Below are 21,579 nucleotides of genomic sequence, written 5' to 3' on the forward strand. Positions count from 1 at the left end.
CTTTAAGTACTTGATTTAGAGTGAAGAAGTGGTGTGGGTGGACGGTGATCCTGCGGGTAACTAGAACCAATCCCACAGAAGACTTTCTTACATTCCAAGAAAGAGACAATGTGCTGGAGTTTTATTTTGGGAGAACATGTCCTGGTTTCAAGCAAGATTTGTCCTGTTTTTAGCTTTTTGGATTTGAGATGCATCTGACAGAGCTGAGAGAATGAAATGAAGTTGGGGGAAACTGCCTGAGAAGAAATATATCTTGATTTGTTTGGCTAAACATCAGGCTGCAGAAAACCTGCAACAACATGTTTAGAGCAAAATTAGCCCTTCTCTCTCAGTCTATAAGGGATTCCTCAGATTCCTTTGACAACGTAGGATATCAGATTATGAGCGAACAAACTCAGGAAATATAAATGCAGCTGTGAGTACGCACTGCACTGTGCAGATGTAGTCAGTGCCTGTTATGTGGTCCCTGCCTGTTAGTACACTGGCAGTTCTAGGTACTGTGCACTGGTGTCTTGTGGGTAAAAGAGGCAGCTTGCTGCAAAGGGAGCAGGCTCCCCTGTGCTAACCACACCATGAGACCATGCACTTGAGCATTGCCCTCCAAGCTGTGGGGATGCTGTAAGTGTACCCCGTAGCTTGTGCCATGGTAGCTTTTTGATCTATCCTTAGCTTTAGTTTAATTGGACATTTTAGATGAGCTTAACCAAAATAAAATGTTTAATACCCCCTCTTCCTGCCAGCAGGGTTAGGAGAATGACTTACAGCATGGTTGAACTTTAGTTACTGCTAACAGCGGGGCTTTTTTTACTTGAAGGGAGAATGCAAAGTCGTGGTGGCAGAGCTCAGCGGTTGGTTCCAGTGGTTTAGGTCAGCATGTGCTTGTTATAGAAAATGGAGAGCCAGTGGGATAAAACTTTAGTCCTGCAGATGTTTAATGACAGGTTTCAACAAACTTACAAACTCTTCAGCTATGTGGCACAATATCAGAGCCAGACACTGTGGACAGTATATTTCAAATAAATATTTAGGAGTTGCCAGTAGAAGCTAAACTTTGAAAAATAGGAAATCATTCTCAAAAGAGTTCAGATTTGTTAAAGCTTCCCCTTTTCTTGAAGCTATTACAGGGAATATACTGCATACACATTAGCTTACGTGCTAAAGAGGAAAGCTTTTGCGTGTAAACAAGGGAAAATACTGTTGCTGTTTTAATAAGATGTTTTGTTCATTGAACGTTTCATCTTTTCATATGCCTTAAAGAAACTCTATTTTCTTTCTCTTTCAGAATCGCAATGAGATAAAAAATGGAGCAATCCTTCGATTAACAACATCTCCAGTGAGTTATATTCTGTTCCTCTCTCCCTTCAGAGTCAAGATTTGAGTAGTATGATCGGTGTGAGCTTCACACGATATCCCCCTGCATTGAATGGTGATTGTGTGCTCACTAGATGACTTGTGTTGATCTCTTTTTTTAATTGAGGGGGCAGAGGCAGTGTCTGTGAGTGAAATTTTGTGATAGTGTTGACACAATTGAGAGGTTTTTTTTTTGTCTCTCACTTCTCTCCCATTGAGAACAGCTTTCATGTCTGCTTCCCTGCTGGCATTGCAGCCTCACTCAAGTTCTCTTGTCCTGCCTAAGAGCTCAGAGCCAAGAGAAACACTTGTGGGTTGAATCTGGAGAGCTCTTCTGAGCAGTGCAGGTCAGAGCTTTCCTGCTGTCTGGGTTTCTGTTGAGTGATCAGCAACTGTAATGTTGAGATATTACTGGTTTTGCTTTATTTTTTTCAACACCATCTCCTCGACAGCTCCTTAAAAATCATAGCAGAGTTACTGGGTGCCCTGTAGTGGCCTGTTTTCCTGCTGTGTTGAGCAGTACTATTGCCACATGCTGAAAGCATCTGTTAGTCCCAGAAGATGTGTTTCTCTGGCAGCAACAGTCACATTTCCTTACTGACAAACGCAGTGTGCCATTAAAATGGTTTATCTCTTTGTGGTGATGGTGTAGCTTTTGCAGATTCAAAACAGTTTTACAGCCAAAGTCTGCACCCATGTTCTGCAGCTTATTTAAGCATGCAAGATGGAGCTGTGTTGGTTTAACTTTTGGGTTCTGTTAAATCTATTAAGACTGTGATTGGTTACTGCCATCAGATGTGAAAGCATGTCTATCTAGAAGGCACAAAGAGATCATAGACACTTTTCAGCTATTAGGGCCTAGCCTCAAAGTAAAGAAACAGAGAAACGTGTTGCTACAAACTTCTCAGGTCTTCCTGATATCACATAGATTTCCACTCTTCCCCAACATAAATTGATGGCAATTTATTTCAGATGTAGGTGGTTACATTTGTAACACAGGTTTGTATGTAAATGGAAAGTAAACAAGCTGATATGAAAATGGATGCATACTGCTGAAGTTTTTCATTAAACATTAAATATCAACCAACAAGAGTGTGACTTTGTAACAGAAGGCACATTTAAGAAGCAACCACATGGACAAAACCAAGAGATTTGTATTATCCTTTATAATCTTTCTAAGAGTCAAATACAAGTCTTTATAGCTGTAGGAGTAAGCGGGAGCTTAAGATCATGTCTCTGTCAGAGTCTATGTGACTCAAAAGCCCCTTGCTCTAAGTACTGTGTCACCACAGTACTTCATACTTGAGAAGCCTCTTACTTGTAGAGTAAACCCCTTCTGGTGGAAGTTCCTCAATTATAGAAAGCCCCAGCACCAATTCCTAACTTCTGGACTTGTAAGAACAAATATCCACTCCATTGGAAAAGGGCAGTCTATTGGCCATCTCTTGAAATTAAAACATCTGTGGTTTACTGGGAATCAAAGTAGTCCAGATGTATTGCATTATTCTTCTGCATGGAGTGACAGCATGAGATGACTCATGGAATCCTTCCCTGTCTCAAAATCTACAGCAGATGCACCATGCAGAACTGAAAAGAGGCTGTGCTGTGACTCACCTGTGCAAATGGCTGTCTGTCCTCATGGTCACTTGTGAAATTGAAAATGTGACCTTCAAACAGAAGGCAAATATGGGATTTATAACACTTTCCACTAATAGCTGTGGGTGAGAGAGTTGCACCTTACATAAGACTCTGTTTCTTTGGTAATCTGACTTAAGTTCGTTCAGCCGAGAAGGGCTTCTTAGGATATTGGGCTTTTGCCTGTTTTCTGGCAAGTTATGGACTATGCTGGCACAGGCCTGCAGTTAGAGTGACAAAGAGGTCCTAATCTGCCATCCTATTATGTGTTTCTAGAAGGCCAGTCTACTTTCTAGTTGTGAGTACTGACCTTTAACCCTAAGCTGAATACTTATTCTCAAATGTATTCTGTTTTGTTTAAGTTTTTGTTAACTTTTTCCCATAATCATGGCAGTAACTTGGATGAGGGTTTTGAAGGACTGGATTATTTTTTGTCTGATTAAAGAGCGTTTGCATTCTTTAAAGAGGGATAACATAAAGTACTGTGTGTTCTTGCCCTTGAATAGGGCTTTTAAGGTACTGCTGAAGTGGTCATTGTATAGGTACCTAAAATAGATAGATTAAAGACTTCTGAGCTGTGGTTTTTAGACTGGTGACCCACACAATGCTTGTGTTTTACACTGAGATGCTAACAGGCCATCTGTTTCCATTTTTCCTCTGAAATTCTATATGAAAACAGCAGTAGTGGGAGGAGATAATGTGGTGAGCAGCCTGCAAGGTATACTTCTGGAATACAGGAAAGATGTTTTGCTACCTGCTAGAGCTGAGTGAGAAACGTTTTTCTCATCCTGTGATAATATTAAAGTTCTGATTTTTTTTGTCATGTTTTGATTCCCCCTATCCTGCATCAGTATGAACCTGAAACTACCTCCTCCTCCCCTGCTGTAAGAAAATCATAGCAAAAAATCTTTTCACAGAGGTGTGGGAATTAAAATGGAGGGAGAGGAAGAATAAAAGAAGCGAAGAAGAGCCACATTACAGATTACGCAGTGCCTGGGATGTGCCCATGTAATTTCACAGAGGTCTAAGCTGCCTACTTTCTGGCTAATGTGAGCAAAAAGGCATGTCCAGAACTTCACAAACCTTTTGAGACATTATTTTCCTTGGAGAGTTGAGGAACGTTTGCAGCCAGTTCTGAAGGCTGTAGGAAGTTGAAATGCTCTTCTAGTTCTTAATTTTCACGCAACCTTTTACCATCAGAACCGATAATCTGACTGTACCCATTCACAGTTGCGTACCATGCATCACTGAGAATTGAGCAGTAAAGGTGAGATGTGATATTCTGAGTTGTGCTGCCATTAGTCTCAAATTGTAAGATGCTTGTCTATCCAGAGCAGGTACTGTTGAAGATTAAAAGGAGGGAGCAAGAAAAAGGGCAGTTTCATCTTGGAGAAATGCAATAGCACTTTTGGATTGGCTTCCTTAACATTAGGATTAGAAATCCAGCTCCTCAAATCTAAAGTTAGATAGTGTTTTCTAATCTCTTCTAATTTGGATAATTTGGGGTGCATGTATTAGAGCCCCCTCTTTCTGAAAGTCGTTAATATTGCAAGAGCAAAACTACCATTCTGATGTGCTGCCAAATCCATTATAAATGTTTGCCTTCAGAGGTTTAGAATGTGTCTATTCTAAACTTCTGTGAGTTAGAACTTTGTGAACACCAGCCGTTGGGCCTGGTGGGAATTTGAACTGCCTCTTTGTTTCTGCAGCTCCATTTGCTAAGTTTGTGTGATTCTCTGAAAGGCTGTTTTTTCCTAAACAATGCTATTTTTTTTCCCTCTATAAACCACTCAGCACACAGGCACTGTTTCCTAGGTAACTCGGGTACAGATTGAATTTCTCCCATATTATCTTTGTTCCAATATCATCTGTCTTATTTATTTTTACCCTCCTATCAACTTTCTTAACAATTCTTTGTGCTTCTGTGCATTTTTGTGACCTGCTCATCCATTTGCATTTCTGAACAGACTTATCCAAAGTTTCTCATGTAACTGGCTGTATTTGAACATATGTGACAGCTGAAGTGCCAGATTCCTATTGCCTATTTTTGATACTCATATTCCAGTGGGTGATGGGTAGGTGTATAAATGACCTGTAATTGTTCCAAAAATCAGCACTGTCCTGCAGCGCAGCAGGAGTCCAACCCTCTACTGTCTGCAGCTGTAGCTTTCTTTTCTTTTGATCAGATCCTGCAAATCCTCCTCATTACAACTAATCATTTTGAAAAGTTGCTAAGACTGGGGAAACTAAGCTAAGAAAACTGCTCTTTTAAAAAAATAATAGTGATAACTTTCAAACAGAACTGATTATTCGATCACAGTTTATTTTAAAGTAGTTTTTGGGTAGTTAGGAAAACAGGGCTTACTCATAAACCATATGTCTTTAATGTTGAATCAATGGGTTGCCTTTTCTAATAAGGCATGTAGAGTGCCTAATCAGTTGCTTTTGTCACATACTTTTCTTTGTTTCTCTTGTTGGTGATCACTTGAGCCCTTAAACCTCATCCTGGTGTTCTCCCTGAATGCTTTTACAGATGTGAGCATTGTGTGTTGGGCTTTTTTTCCCCCCATATCTGTGATCTATGAAGATATATATTAAAGAATCATAGGCATTTTCATCCAGTTTTTACTTAGATGCATCTAAATAGTGTACTAAGTAGAAGTTTGGGAATCTAATCTGCTCAATTGTCTTAATGATCTTTAAGTCAGGTAAATACATAATTATTTACGGGCCAATGATGATGCTTATATTTATTATTTGATGATGAACTCAGGATTAAACTAGACCAAGAGCACTGAATGTAGAAGTTGGTGAGCTTCTTTTATATCTATCTGCTCTTAATGTAAGAGGAAGATTTGAGATGTGGAATTGTCTTCTCTCCTTTTGCAGATAAATGTTTAGTCTTGCGTTTTCATGTTTCCAAATTAATATTTTAGATAGAAAGAAGAAATTATTATTTCAAATGTAGGGGAAGGAAGAAACAAACATTGCTTCTCAAACATTTATAAGTAGCTACTGATTGCATTAATGCCTTTTAGGCATATTTGCATAATACTTATGGCTTTGCATCTATAATGCTTTTATCTTTGATTTAGTACACGACTTCAGACATGGCCATTTCCCTGTTGCTCTGCTTCTGCCTCCATAACAACGTGTAGCAGTTGCACAGGACTACTCTGTGCATTACAGTTGTACAGTGCTTCAGACAGAGAAATTGTGCTTGCTGAGTATTTGCATAAAAATGTTAAAAATTAATGTCTTTAGTAATTAAAATGGGATCTCATTGCCTACCTAACATCAGATGCAAGTCAGGCCCATTGAGTTTGTTAAATCTGGCTTGCATGCAGTGATGGTTACTTAATAAATACCTGCTCCTCCATTGCTTCCTGTGAATATTCAGTTGTAGGTGAAGTGGTAGTGATGTGCCAGGAGAAAGTAGCAGCTTAAACCAGTACGGTGTTTCAACATTTATTGATTTAAAAGAAATCGCAGAAGAGTACATTTGGTTAGAAAAAAAGCTGTATTTGGTAGTTAATGATGGTCTATATTCCCTTTTCTAACAGAAAACAATGTGAATAATATCTTCAGAGAAGATGAAAATACTCGTATTTTATTTTATTATTCTTTTTGTAAGAAAGAAAAAGGAAGAATGATCACATAATGGTAAAACAGCTACAGACAACTTTAATCGATAGAGTCCAGATTTCTTCCCTAGCACACTGATGTTTGATAATGGTTGTGCTTGGAGTCTTTATCTTCCCTTCTGCCCTGGCTTGCTGTGTTTTATATTCTGTATGCATGTGTGTAATAACTTGCTTTCAAAGTTTGATGCACAAAATCTTCAGTGCCAAAGAAGCAATAATTTGTTCGACAGAATCCTTTGTTAGGATGATCTTGGGATTCCTAACCTCCAAGTGACTATTTGAGTCTCTGAGCAAGCCACATCTTGGATTTAGGTCATTAGTTTTCTTTTTAATCTGTCAATCTCATCAAGCTGTTCCTTTTAATCACTGCTTCTCTCAAAGGGCAACCTTTCTGGCTGTCCTTGGAGCAAGTTGTTTTAGACTAGACATGCAGCTTATTCCTCTTGATAACCTTTTGAAATGCTTGGGCTTCTACAGCACACATTCTACAAGTTTTCTCTCTTCCTACCTTTCTAAATAGGAGAGCAGTTAATGCTGTCTTTCATTTATTTGAGCAGATGTGTTTCTGTTAATTCCCTCATAATAGTTCTCAGTTGGGTAGATTTTATGTATTTATTTATTGTTCTTACTTGAATGATACTTCAGTAAGATCAGAGACATGGCAGCTAGTTCTGCAGTTGCTTTAATAAGCTGTGCTCTCCCGTCCATCCACCGATGGGCTGTAAATCATGGAAATATCTCCCTGGTAAGTAGTTAAAGCATATTTCATCTGAGTTTCATTTTGTAATGCATTCAGAAATGAACTGTACATTCCCTAAGCATGTATAAATGCTATGGCAACAAGGCCTAGGTGACTTGAGAGAATTGTGTGGTATTCACTGAAGTAATGTTCTCACCCATCGGGTATTTGTAATGACAATAGCCAACACTCCTTTCAGCCATGTTTTCAGTGAGGCACGTATACCAGTATTTTTGCTGACAGAAGTATTTATTTACCTCTTTAATCAAGATCTGCTCTGCCATTACCAGTTCTTTTCCAATACTAGATTGAGTAGATAATACTAGATTGTTGGATATAAAGTTTGTTCAGTATACATCAAGTACAGCTTTGTAGAAATTTTGCTGATGGGGCATTGAACATTGGTATAGTCTAATATAGTCAGTGGCATTAGTAAGTTCTCTTTCATGTGCTTAAAATGGGACTCAACCACATTTGTGACAAAGAGACATTGCATTATAGATTTCGTGCTCTGTGGAGGAGACTATGCTGTCTCAGATTTAAGATTACAGTTTGGTTTTAGCGTTGTGAACTGCTAACTCTCACTGGCTTCACAAGAACCTAGGGCTAACACATCTCTGTTGAAAGATTGGTCCTGCTACTGTTTGGCAGTGCAGGTGAGCTGTTAACCTGCATTGCTATAGTGATTATTCTCAGTTTTGGTGAGAGAAAAGGTTAACTTTTTTCACAGATGGGAGTTGATTCATGTGCAATGGAAGTCTAAAACTGGCAGCAGCAGTTCCTGCCCTCAGGTAGCTTTGGTGGAAGCAGGATTCCCTGCACAAGAGGAAGGGGGAACTTGGCTATTAATAAGTTGTTGTTAGTGTGTATGAAGGTGAGGGGTTGTTTATACAGCAGTTAAAGCAATGATTTCGCCTGTTACTGTTCACATTTACTCTCTTGTTTGCTGCTGTGCTACACGAGGTCACCGTACCCACTTCTCTGGGTTACAGTTCTGCTGCCCAAGTTTCAGCCCCTCCAATTTACTGGTTGAACAGCTCAGGAATGCTGCTTGGTCACAATGAACCTGGTGTTTTGTTCATCTTTTCAATTTGTTTTATTGAGGTCCACAAGCCTTCAGAAGACCTTCCCATGGAGAGATGGGAAGATTATAGCCTTCACTAGGCAGATAGTGAGGGAGTAGGGGTGGCACTCTCCTAGAACTGCGACAGATGGTGGAAGATGTAGACCAGCCTTAGTGAGTTGGATAATTTAAGCAATCTTTTCCAAAGTCAGAGGAGTGAAGCTCCTAGGGCAATATTGAGGACTTTCCAACGTGCTTCATTTCTGAGGTAGAGGGGAATTCAGGCATTGTGTGTATTCTGAAGAAGGACATCTTTCATCTCTGGTTCTTCCAGTTATTCTGGGGAGTCCTGAGAATAAACAGCTTAATGAAGGCTTCTTTATTTTCTGGTGAGGTGTGAGCTGGCAGTTGAAATTCCACTTCTCGCAGTAATAGCGGTTGCCCTGAATTGTTGTAGATGCATCTACAATAGTATTTATCGATACTTCCTTACCCACTCTAAAGAAGAACATTTGGTGGAAGTATTTTGTGGTTACCTAAGAAGTTAGAAATTAGCAGAATCTGTTTTTATTTTCTCTATAGGTTTTGGCAAATGATTTAGCCTATCACCTGCTTATGTGTGAGAAAATATTTTTTTATTAAAATTCAGACATCCATTGTCATTACAAAGAGAAGGCCATCATTTCTCTACTGCAGCTCAAATCATTTGATGAGAGTAGATAACCAAGAGACAGTTTGTATACAGAATTCTGCCTTGCTATGGGCAATGTTACTGCTATGCCTGTACCACCTAATGCTTAAGGCATAGAATAGCCCAGAACTAAAAGATATTGTTTCCCCTAGATGAAGATGCTAACGACACTTAGATTAACTAGGAGTTATTTCTTCCCGTACATGGCTTCTTTTCAGCAGATAGGTTCTGACCGAAACCCATGTGTAGACAATACATTAATTTTTCTGTGTAAACAATGGGAAATAATAAAATTTTCTGATCTGGAAGAGTATTGGGACATTTAATTTATTAATGTTTGTAAAGCAGCAAAGATTATGTTGATAGGAATTTTCATCTATAGCAACACCACTATTTTGTTTTGTGTTCTGTTTAAATGCTTTATATCTGAGGATGTTGATCTGCAGAGATGATCGTCTCTTGATATCTTCTTGAAGGCTATATAAATTCCTTGAGCAGAAAACATTGTCAGCACAGTTTTTTTTTTTCTTCTTTCTTTTTTCTTTGTTTTTCTGCATGTTTTGATTCTTCTCTTGCTTAGAAAAAATAATAATCTCAGAGAAAATAATTCTGAGCCAAATTTACCATTAATCTGGTTTTTTAATGACACGTAGCTTCTTGTTTATCTTTCATTCAGTGCAGATAGTAAGTGAATTTTGGAAAACGGAGTTTCTCAAGAATCTGCATACAATGTGTAGGATTGGCTAGATATATTGCCTAGACTAGTGATTAAATGACGCTTTTGAGTACTGTCTTCAGGTAACTGAAAACATCAAATTGAAAATGGGAGATGTTGATGGTAACTATGATGGGAGACTATGATGGTAACATCATAGTATGTGAGAAATAATCATTCTTATGCTCCTTGTAGAGGGAATGCAGAGTTTCAAATGGGCACTGGACAAATGGGAGAGAAAGGAGGAGGAAGGAGCAAAAGTCTTGGTGCTGGGCTCTATTGATACAACCTGATTAGGACAGTATATGATCTTTGTTATTGAAGGTCACAGGAAGTACATAAACCAATGTTAAGCATTCATGGGTGAAAAAGGTGCTGCCATTGGTATACTGATATTGCCTGATCTAATTTATTTTATTTTCACTTCTACTGATGTCACAGAAGCACTTCAAGCCAAAGGCTGTTTTGTCTTCCATATTGCTTGCATCTTGCCTGCCATGGTGGGATATCTATCCATTGCTCAACTTATTTTGCAGCAACCCAAATAATGATGGAGTAATACATGAGTAATACAGTTTTGTAAAAATAATATTCATTTGAGCTACTTGCAAGTGTTAAATATCATTAATGGGCATCATTCCTGTTTGTGCTAATGTTTTATTTATTACTACTGCTGTAAGAAAAAGTTATTTTGTTTTTATTTTGTGTGTTTTATTTCTCTTTCAGGCTCAAAATGCACAGCAGCTCCATGAGCGGATCCAGTCTTCTAGTATGGATGCAAAGTTAGAAGCACTGAAAGACTTAGCCAACTACTCACGGGATGTTACATTTGCCCAAGAATTTATAAACCTAGACGGCATTTCTCTCCTAACACAAATGGTTGAAAGTGGCACAGAGTAAGTATTCCATATATACTTTTAGTTTTCCTTAACAGTGGGCTGGTGGGAGAAGGGGGTGAGCGATGTCACAAGTACCTGCTATGCAGTAAAATACTAAGGAAGAATGTGGTCCTAGTTTCTTCCCTTTAAAGCTGAAATAAATCATTGACAGTATATTTAAATGGTGATGTTTAAGTGATGTTGTGTGAAAACCGTGTTTGAAATTTAATGTTTCTCAGAACGTCGTAGAGTCTGTAACAGCAAAAACTTAGTATCAGCATCTTATTTCTGTTTTTATTACTTTAATTCTGGCTAAGGTTTGTCAGACGATAATGGCTTTTTGAAACTGAGAGCTGACATCTGAAAATATCTTTATTCTTTACTGGAACATCACACCAATTTTCACCACTGGCAAAACTTTGCTGTGGTACCAGATGACTTTCTGTTGTCTTAATGTGGATGCTGCTACCAGAAATGTATCAGCTGAATAGTTGCACTATTAAATTATGTTTTAACAGTTAATACTTCAAGTAGACTTTTGAATTCAAGTGAGAGTTTTTAGTGCTTTGCAGTGTCAACCTCTACTACAAGTGAAGAAATCAATAATTCCCTCACACTCTGCTTTGAGAAAGTAAATACTCTGAAAATAGCCTTCTCATTCATTGAGGAAATTCAGTCTTGTGGACTAGACATCAGAAGCCAGTTTCTGCAATAAGTCTAAATCTCTTTTCAAATGTGCTTGCGTTTCCTCAGGCTCGAGAAAGTGATTAATATAGGGAGTAAAGCAAAAGTAGTAAATGGGCTCACTACTGACTACAGTCTTTTTCATGCTTACCAACCCAGACATTCTGCAGATTCTGAGTGGTCCATGCTTCTGTTTTTAACCAAGTCTCCTTTTGTGAAGGGACTTCATGAAAGTGTAGCATCTGTGCTATACCATACATTCTGTTACACTTTGGTGCTCTGTATAACTGTCTGATAAACACGTGTTTAGCAGTGCTTGAGATTTAATGAAAGCAGCAAATCCTGTTATCAAGAGATACAGTAACCTAAACCTGCTGTGGTGCTGCTGCTTCACTTTCTGGTCTGACTTCAAGCTATTGATCTTGGCCTCTTACTTTAGAGTCATTTGTACATTGGACTTTTGCTGTTTTAGCACATTAAAATGATAGAGACAGTACTTCCACAGAAGAATCCTTAATATAGTTTGTTTCTTTGCTTTTTTTACTTGATTATTACAACAGATCAGCCTGTCAAAAAGGCCTGTGAGCAAACAAACTATATGTGGGATATGAAGAAGAGAAATATATGGAGGAGAGGGTTGAACAAACAGCAGTTGGAGTGTTCTAGGCTGACAAGGAAAAGCAATTGGAATCAGTAAAATGTCCTCATATGTTCTGTAGTCCTGCTCTTGCTTGGCCCCATTACAGTACTGTTAAGATGTCCTACAAGATGCTGGTCAAACTGGATGGCCTGGCTGAAGGCCTTACACCATTAGATCGTATGCTGGACCTTCTGGGCTATGCTGCTGACCAGGTCATGGAAATGCTGCAAAACAAAAAGCTCTCCTTCCTTCCCTACCCCATCCCAATACTTGCCACCCTCTTTTCTCTAATGGTATTTTTAACTGGCCATGGGCTAGCTTACCCAAATGTTTATATTAGCATAATGCAGTTGGGGCAGTAGTGGAGGAGGGAGAAGCAGACAGAAGTTTGAGGAAAGGGCAGAAACCTCTTTGGCTGTTTCAGAAGGCGATGTATTTTGTAAAGATACCCTTAATGTATATCATACTGTGGAGATATCTTACTCACCACTGAGTGACTGTTCAGTCAGCCTTGTCTGAATGAGACTACAACTCAACCTTATAGATGAGGAGCCTTGACAGTTTGATGCTGCTGTGTAGTCCAGCTGCAGGCCCTCTTCTCCCATTACTTGTGTGCTAACCCTTGCTCTCCAGAGCAGTCCTTCTGCCTACCTTGAATTGATTCTGTTATCTGGATACTTCACAAAGCTAATACAGTTTCATAACTTAAGAAATATTCACTTTGGTTTTGCATAGAATCCTGCTCATTTTGAGACTTGCAGCTTCCAGAAAGGAAGAGATCATGAATAAATGCAGAAAAAATGTACGGGTTGTTTGGGTGGGTTTGTTTGTTTGTTTTCCCCTTTGTCTGCTCTGGTATTAGAGCCCAGCGATAAAGTCTATGAGGGATCACAGGAAATGAGCTATTCCCCATGAGCCTGATGCTGTTGTGCATGCAGCCCCTCGTTTGCTATCCTGGCTGCCTGTGGGTTAATGCAGCTGGGGAGAGCCCTGAGTTGGAAGAGACCAGGTTGAGTGAGGCCTCTGTTCATGGTGTGGTGCAGCTGTGCTAGAAAATGATGAATTTTGTTAATTGAAGCCTTATTCTCTATTTTCCCCAAAGGGGCAAACAGAGCTCATTAAAAGTACGATCATGCTCAGTGTAAGGTTGCTCTGAGGTTTTTTTTTGCATGTGGAGCTCATGTTAGGGGCAGCTCTTAAGTTATAATTTGAGCCTGTAATTAAATTTTAGAGGGCAGCCTCTGAAAATCAAGACTCCAGCTATAACTTTCAACAAGAGGCCTATGCTGTATTTATAGTTGACTTTATTTATTGTGCTACTTACTAATTATTTCAGTGAAGCTGTTGCCTATAAAAGTACAGTGTCCAGTGCGAGGGAATGAAAGTCCTGAGTTTTTAGTATTTGGCTGGTGATTTTCCATGTGTTATATCCCTGAATACTGAAGGAAGCTAGAATGCATTTCTGGTTTGTTGACAATGCAGACTGAAAAATAACAAACCGAGAGAGGTCTTTTTGGATATATATTTTTTAAATAACTCTTTTCCTTATTTATTTTTTGTGTATCAAAAGTGTTATCGGTGCTACACGTAGTTATGATAATTTGGGCCAGGTCTCCTTGAGTGCCTGCTGCTTAGAGCAGAGGAACTGTGCAGGCATGGTGTGTGCAGGGACAAAGCTATAGAGATTGGTGGTGAGCAGGTTGTAGGATGTATGGGGCTCTTGGGAATTTAAGAGAGCGTCTTGTCAATGTGCATATATTTATCTTGTCAGAGAAGCAGCATGTCTTAGAAACTGTCCACATCCATCTTAATCCTGCTGGTTGAGGTGGCTCATTTTTGTTTTTCCTTCAGGCTCATTCTTGTTGCCAGAGTGTGTTGTGAAGCTTTTATTGAACAATAACAAAAAAGCTTGTTTTAGGTTTATTTTTGCTGTTCATTTGACCTCTAAGTTACAGTAGAGGCTGCAATACACGTTAAGTCATGAAGAGCAGTGAAATACTGATTAATTTTTTTATACTTATCCATGATGTTAAATTTATATTTTAGACTTGGTGCATCCTTATCACAGAAGGGACATGTATACAAACAGTTATTTTCTTTGGAAGAGGCTTCTTCAGAAATAGATTTCCATAGCACTCCTCACACTAGTTTTCATTTGAAGCCCAATTCCTGCCTGTTTGAGGGAAGCTGGATATGCTGTCTGGTTGGGTGTATAAGTAGTATAAAAGGGAAGAGTAGAGGCTATATTTCTTCTGCTCCCCTCCACAGAGTGCAATGCGCTAAAAGGAGGGAGAAGGAAAGCAATGTTAGAGGCTCCTAAATACCATACTGACTGATGAGAAATGCATTCAGGGGCCAAACTGGAAGAAATGATCATTTCTCTTTTCTATCCCGTCTAAGATAATGTGGGCCACTCAGAGAGAGATTCCATCGTCTAGTCCAGAATTAATATTTTTGGAATATTACAGCTGTATAATCTTTCTGATGTTACAGACTAGTAGGGATATGGTGTTTTTTCCCTTGATGTATCACATGAGGTGTGTAACTGGAACAGAGTCAGCCTTCCTTAAATACCAAAAAGAACCCCACTGGTTCCCTATAAAATAAGGAAAATGTAAGTCACAAACCACAAACACTGGAAGACTGATTGTAAAAAGAAGAATCAGAATGTATTTTTGACACTACCAGAGTAGTAATCATCATCATCATCATCTGATGACTAGGAAGAGAAGCAGGAAGACCTATGCAGGATTTTCAGTAGTGTTATTTTTTGGCAGTATTGCTGTCTCTGTCACTTGTCGTTTGGCTGAAATCATGGGCAGTTTTTGCCAAAAAGCTGAGACCATGCAAAGCTTAGCTGTCTTGACAGTAACCAGAGTAATTTCTGTTGCTACTGGGAAGGAAGTTCTTCAGGGATCTGCTTCATAGCTGTGGCTATACTAAGTAGCTGTATTGTAACACAGCAGTGTTGCAGGAGTGTGCTGATTGATGCTGCTCGGACATGGTTGCATGTTGTCTGGAGAGATGCAACTGCTTAGTGCACAGATCAGAGGGGAAAAACAGTGGTGGTGGTTATATTTTGTCATCTCACTATCGAAAAGTTATGATAAGTGTTGCTGTATCGATTTCAGGCAAACTTTTCAATAAACGTGCATTTGTATGGTTTAGTTTTTTGTATTCCTCAGCTGAAAGGGGTCATTTATTGAATGGACGCGTGCAGTTGTGAAATTGGCTGCCCTACAACTGGACGTCGTCAAGATGGCAATTGTGTATAAAGAACAAACTGTATTGTTCAGCGATAAACTAGCTCTTGGCTTGTCTTACAGAGATAATGCAGTATACCAGCCTAGTGGAAAATGGAATGCACGTTGGAGTTATTCCGACTTTAGCACACTTTTTGGGACAATTGCTCACATACCTGTTAATACATTTTTCCATCCCTGTCTGATGAGTATTTCAGTACTGCTGTCAAAACACTTAAGCAGCCTGTGCTTGCAGCCACTTGTTCCTGTCCTGCTTTGTCTGGAAAGTCACGCCAGTACCATTTATAGCAAGACTGGAAAACTGGTCTGGATTATTAAGAGTAACAATAACGGCTGCTTTTAATAGAATATCTCTTAACCCAGTTTAACTCCTTTACTGAAATCATCAACTTGCCCCAGCATATGGTTATACAAACACAACTGACAGTCTGGGTGGAAAATGAGTTTCTTTTCCAGAAGATGTGCACAGCACTAAGCTAGTCAGCTAGTCAGTCTTTGCTAAATGAAATAGTCCTTTTCTGCCCTTCCGTGCTGCTGGCTGCATAGTCCCTGCTCCCTCTTTTGATCATCTCAACACTTGATCAGCTCCGGTGCTCGTCTGACTCCTTAGTGTGCCAATTCAGTTTGCTAATCCATTGGAAAATAAGCCAGCCAATGGAAGGAGGAAAATAATTTTTGGTTTTGACAGCACCGGGCTGTTAGGCTCAGTCATTCCTGTGAATCTTCACCTGGAAGCACAGATTACTTAATCTGACATTGCTGCCAACATCGATCCCCATCCAACAGTGACTTTGTGCAACCTTCATTTCTTAGCGCTTCTGTAATGTCGGGAGTGTGTGACCATCATCTGTGAGGCAGAAATCCAGAGCAGTATATAAAAATCAGGTTAACCTGTTATTCCACTGTGGAGATATTAATGATAGCAGAATCAACCATCACACCTTTGGAAGGAAAATAAGGAAAGCTGTTGCAGCATTCCTGCATTCCCCTAACACTACGTGGCTTTACTCCAGGATTCTTTTTCTTGACCTGAGCTTAAAAATATTAGCATTTAAAAGTCCCCAAATAAGTGTTTATTTCTACACCTTGAGTAAGGTCTGTATGGCTTGGGGTGGTCCAAAGGGAATTGCTTCTCCTTGGGATTCAGCCAGAAATGTGTCACAAAGTTCCTCTGAGGCCAAACAGGGAACGTATTATTGTAGCAGAATGTCTAATCCAGTAACTTGTCGTTAATGTTTATTTTGCATTATGTTGGCATTTGCTTTGTTACTTCTCCCTGTATTAAAATTGCTGTCTGCTTTCATGGCTTTCACCACTTCAAAAATGCTATTTAATTTGCCCTCATAATGTTTATGTTTGACCATGGTTTTGTTCACATCTGTGCAAGTGCAACTGAGAGACAGCTTCTAAAAAGTGATAAATGTAGGCATCAAGTTCATTACAATCTTATTCTAGATCACTAAGATTTTCAGCCTTTTTGACCATGCCTATGCTAAGTTACCCAGAAATTGTTTTGCTATCTGGGTGCTACTGGGAAGAGTAGTAACTGTGTATATATAGAAAAAAGAAATCCCTTGGAGGTGGTAGACCATCCTTGTTCCTTTCTAGATTGCCTTGCTGGAAGAGTTGGCTTGATTACCACTTGAGCATTAGCTTCAAGTGTGGTCTAAGGGTGAACATGAGCAGAGTTCCTTTTAATACCAAGTTCTTCTATTTTAGGCCTTTAGTTTAATGATGGGATGAAAATGGCTTGCACTACTTTAGATAATGACCTCCATTAGTTTTGAGGTGAAATAAGTGCATCTGCAACCATCCTGTACAATATTACTGCAGCGTTTGGTATTTTTGGTTGCTGCTCCTGTCGCATGCATAAGCAACAGAGATTGATAGAAATTGTTTTGCTATAATATGATGGTTACTTTTCAAGTTGAAATGTACTTCATTTTGCTTCATCAGAAAAGACCCATAGAATTAAATTTTCTCTGTATTTTCCTTTTATATTACATATCTTCTCAAGTTAACTAATTTCCAGTTCACTCAAGGTGGGGAAGGATTCTGCAAATGCTAAGAAAGACGCTGTCTAAATGTTTTTGTTCTAGGATTAAGATATTTATTCTTTAATCCCTGAATTTAGTCGTGGAGAAAAGGCACCTGATTATAGCCTGTTGTGAACAGTCTCTGGCAAAATTGAGCCTGCCTTTAGAAGTTCTACCAGTATACAAACACCACTCTTGTTTCTCTTTGATGTCAGAAAGACACAGAACTGATTTCAAGTTTTCTTGCCACTTACCTCAGAAGAATGCAATGGAATTTTGTTGGCCCATGGTGCATAAGGTTGCTTGGATGCATGCACACTTGGGAGCTGACAAAACGTGTTTGGGATGTTGTTCTTGTTATAGTTTAGCATAGTCTCCTGCAGCAAGGAAGCACTCAGCAGAAGCATAGGGAGGATATTCTGCTCAAGTTGGGCTCTCTTATGACATGTAATACATTAAGATTTTATGTTTCTAAAGCATATTTTTCTAATTTGAGCTAGAATTGCTAATTCAGTGCCAGCATACATGGTAACCACTTCCACTGTTGCTTGAGCTCACAGCTAGCAATGACTGATTTCAAGCTGCTGTACCTGTGATGCTGTATTTATGTTTTCTCCATCTATGAAGTTGTCCTTCCTGAGGGCTCTTCTTCCTGAAAAGACACTACATACATATGTACAGCCTAGGTAGAAAACACAGTATTGCTTATGCATAAAGAGAATGGAAAATACAAGGTAGAAGGAGTTGCTGTACAAAAAGAAAAGAAAATAAGGTGCTCAAGTACTGGGAAGGCAAATGGGATTAACAGTAGCAGAGACTGAAGTCTTTGAACTAATGTGGACTGAATGGCAAATGTAAACGGGAAGACCTGGGGAAAAGGTGGCAGGGAGGATGCAGGACCTCCTTGATCTCATCTGGGGTGCTGGTCTGCCTGGAAGCTGCATCTAAATGCCTGAAAGAAACCTGTGAAACAGATTTGGGAAAGAAAGAAATAAATAAGCTAAGTATGAGACTTATATGAGACTTGAATTGGTTTAAGTGATGTTGGAAAACTAAGTTAGCAACTTGTGTTGGATGCCATTTTTACCATTGATTATCTTTTTACTTCAGTTTGCTTAGTAGCATAATCAGCAGTTCTGAAGCCAGTTATTAGCAGGAGGTTGACATGAAAACCTGTGATTAGTGGATTAGAGCTGACTGAGGGAAGGAATTCTGCTCTTTGCTCATGCAGCCTCACCTTGAGCACTGTGCAGTTTTAGGCACCGCAACATAAGGACATAGAGATGTTGGATAACACCCAAAGAAGGTCTATGAAGATGGGGGAGGGTCTGGAGTGAAAGGAGTATGAGGAATGGCTGAGGTCCTTGGGTTTGCTCTGCCCAGAGCAGAGTTGCTGAGGGTAGGCCTTGTGGCAACTGCAGCTCCTCACAGGGAGCAGAGGGGCAGCACTGGGCTCTGCTCTGTGTAACAGTGACAGAGCCTGAGGGAATGGCATGGAGCTCTGTCAGTGGAGGGGCAGGCTGGGGATTAGGTAAAGGGTCTGCTGCAGAGGGCAGTGGGCATGGAATGGGCTGCACAGGGCTGTGGGCACGACCCCAAGTTCTGGAGTTCAAGAAGCATTTGGACAACATTTCTAGATGTAGGGGTTGGAATTGGGGTGGTGCTGTGCGGAGCCAGGAGTTGGACTTGGTGGTCCTTCCCTGTGAGTCCCTTCCAACTTGGGATATTCTGATTCATAGAATCAAACACACTTTTTTCCTCCCTTCTTGTATGGCCTCCAGTTTCCCAAATACAGTAATATCATGCCATAGCTTCTTGTTCACTGATCTTGCATAATGCTGTATCAGAAAAATCAGGAAATGTATAAATTAAAGAAACCTTTTAACTGAGGTAGTTAAGCCATGCTACAACTAGGAATGAATTGTTTTGAAGCTACTAGGAAAGTGACAGCATCATGCTGAAGGCTGCCGGTGTAGGTGAACATCTTCATATCTGAAACTATAAGTTAGTTTTTTTGTATGGATCGTTGTTTTTTCCAAGTAGGTTAATACAGCACTTCAGGTCTTGGCATGTCCTTTTCAACCCAGGCCACTTTATGATTCCATGTCCATTGGTCTGTGAATTAAAAGGAGTGAGCTGACACATGCTGTTGGAATAAAAGTACTAATCTGTAGCTAAGTGTCGTGGAGGTTGTGCAGCTGGTTTTGAGCTGCTGAATAAATGTAACTTAATAATTTAAAGCCATTTTAGATAAATGTTTATTGTCTTCACCCTATAAGCTGTTTTCTTTAGCTTTTTTATTAGCAGGAACGTTCTGAACAAATATTAATTTTGACTTCCTTTAGCAGATACAGAAGTATTTTTTTCACAGCCAATTGTTAATGTAATGCCTTCTACTGTGTCTTCTGAATTTGATGAGTTAAATGTGTGTGTGCATAGATAAATAGTATACAGATGTTTTAAAGTGTATCTCCTCACGTGCAAGTTTTAATTTTACAGACGTTATCAGAAATTGCAGAAGATAATGAAGCCCTGGTAAGAACCTGATTAGATCATCACCTTGCACACTTCCTCTTCTTTTGCATGAGTGAGTTCAGGCCCTTGCGCTAATCTTTATATGTAAATACATCTATGCTTATCCATTCAGCCAATCTTTAACCTCTGCTTTCTGTTCTTTGATATCACTTATCTCACGGGGCCTTATTTGCTTTGCTTCTGGAATGGGTGCTTTATTTCTCTAACCTCTGCAAGGACTTACACAATTTCCTAATTAAGATGCTTTTTAAATTTTTATTATTTTATTATTTGAGCAATCATTTCCCTGCCTTCTCCATGTTCCCCTTTTAGATTTGTCTGACTTACATGATCAATATTAGACAATTCTGTTAATATTAGTGAGATAAGGGTAACTGTGCAATTTGGATTCCAGTTATTTTCTGATTAGTGTTATTTATTTCAGATAACTGCATAAAGAGTAACTGCAATATACTAAAGGGCTTCTTATTAGGAACTTCTAGAGCATGTTTGTTTGAATGGAATAATTTTGCCTGCTTCAAGTTAAGCACACACTTCATAGGCTTTAATAAATTGGGAACCCGAGGGATGTTCTGTAGTATGTTGATTGGCTTGCAAGTTTGTCACATCAAGGATAGCTGAAACCCAAGCAAGCAAAAGAATCATTAATCAATTAAGAGTGCATCTGTCACTCTGATGTGGCTTATCATGCAGGAAATGCAGCTCCCCATCCAAATCCATGCTGATTCATGCTTTCGTGAAGCTGCTGAAATGTTAATCATTAAGTCACTGCCTAATAAATTAAACAGTAGCAATAAATTTGGCAGAACCCTTAAATCCTTCCTCTACATTCTCTTTCCCGACCTAATATGGAACAACATGTTTCTTAATACAAAAGTTTAGAATCTGAGAAAAATAATTAAAATGCCACGAGGCTTTCAAAATCTTGAGATACCTCCTGTGTGTTTTGATGCTGTTTTTTTTTCCCCCTCATTGTTGTGAAAGTAGGGTACCTGTGATAATTATACTCTATCAGCACCACTTTCCTCCCAAATTCTATTATCCTGTATAATCTCTTACATTCAATAATACGATTGTTCTCTGAATGGTCTCAGGAAAATTCTGAAGTGCTGACTCAGTTGCCTTGAGCCCTGGTCTTAGCATCAGGTTATGTGATGACCTGAACTAAGCTGGATTGTTGTTGGTTTTTTTTGGCACATTTTAGTCACATTTACCCATGGGAGCAAGGCCTTACCCACTTTTGGAGGATACTTATTGGTCACTGCAGATGCAGCGCATTGGTAAACACAGTAGAAGTTAATATTTGTGTGTGACTAAAGTTTATTTAACATTGAATGCTAAATAAATGAGGTTTGATTTGCATCAGGGCACATAGTTTAGTATTCTATAGTAGTAAACGAAATGATACAATCAAGATCACAGAGTTTTGTGATTGTACTAACATACCAGACCCACTGGGCAGGCTGTGAAACCAGTAGCTCTGGAACTTTGTTTATTGATAACCTTGGAAGGTAAAGAAGTGACACCAGTGCTGTATGATTGTTGTCAAACATCCTAAATACTTTTCACAATGTATTATCCCATATTGGCTAATGCTTGGGTTAAAAAAAAATTCCCTGTGGAACAGGTATATCAATTGACTACTTAATTGTAGTCAAACCATGCTGACTGGAGAGTCTTTCTGCGCAGATTGTTATTGTTAGCCT

At 39.2% G+C, this 21,579-nt stretch overlaps 1 protein-coding gene across 9 annotated transcripts in view; it reads left to right on the plus strand.

Annotated features, from left to right (window-relative positions):
• The window catches only part of ELMO1 (engulfment and cell motility 1), a 274,768-nt gene that overhangs the window by 67,481 nt on the left and 185,708 nt on the right, over nt 1-21,579 (plus strand). For 8 of the 9 annotated variants that reach the window (XM_032442431.1, XM_015854222.2, XM_015854221.2 and 5 more), the window contains 3 exons: nt 1,283-1,333; nt 10,564-10,733; nt 19,838-19,873. In XM_032442431.1, coding sequence (XP_032298322.1) covers nt 1,283-1,333; nt 10,564-10,733; nt 19,838-19,873 — 257 coding nt within the window. Of the gene's footprint in view, nt 1-1,282; nt 1,334-10,563; nt 10,734-19,837; nt 19,926-21,579 lie in introns of those variants that run through there. The other variant, XM_032442433.1, reaches the window with a different exon arrangement.

The sequence above is a fragment of the Coturnix japonica genome, chromosome 2 (assembly GCF_001577835.2).
Source record: "Coturnix japonica isolate 7356 chromosome 2, Coturnix japonica 2.1, whole genome shotgun sequence".
NCBI lineage: Eukaryota > Metazoa > Chordata > Aves > Galliformes > Phasianidae > Coturnix > Coturnix japonica.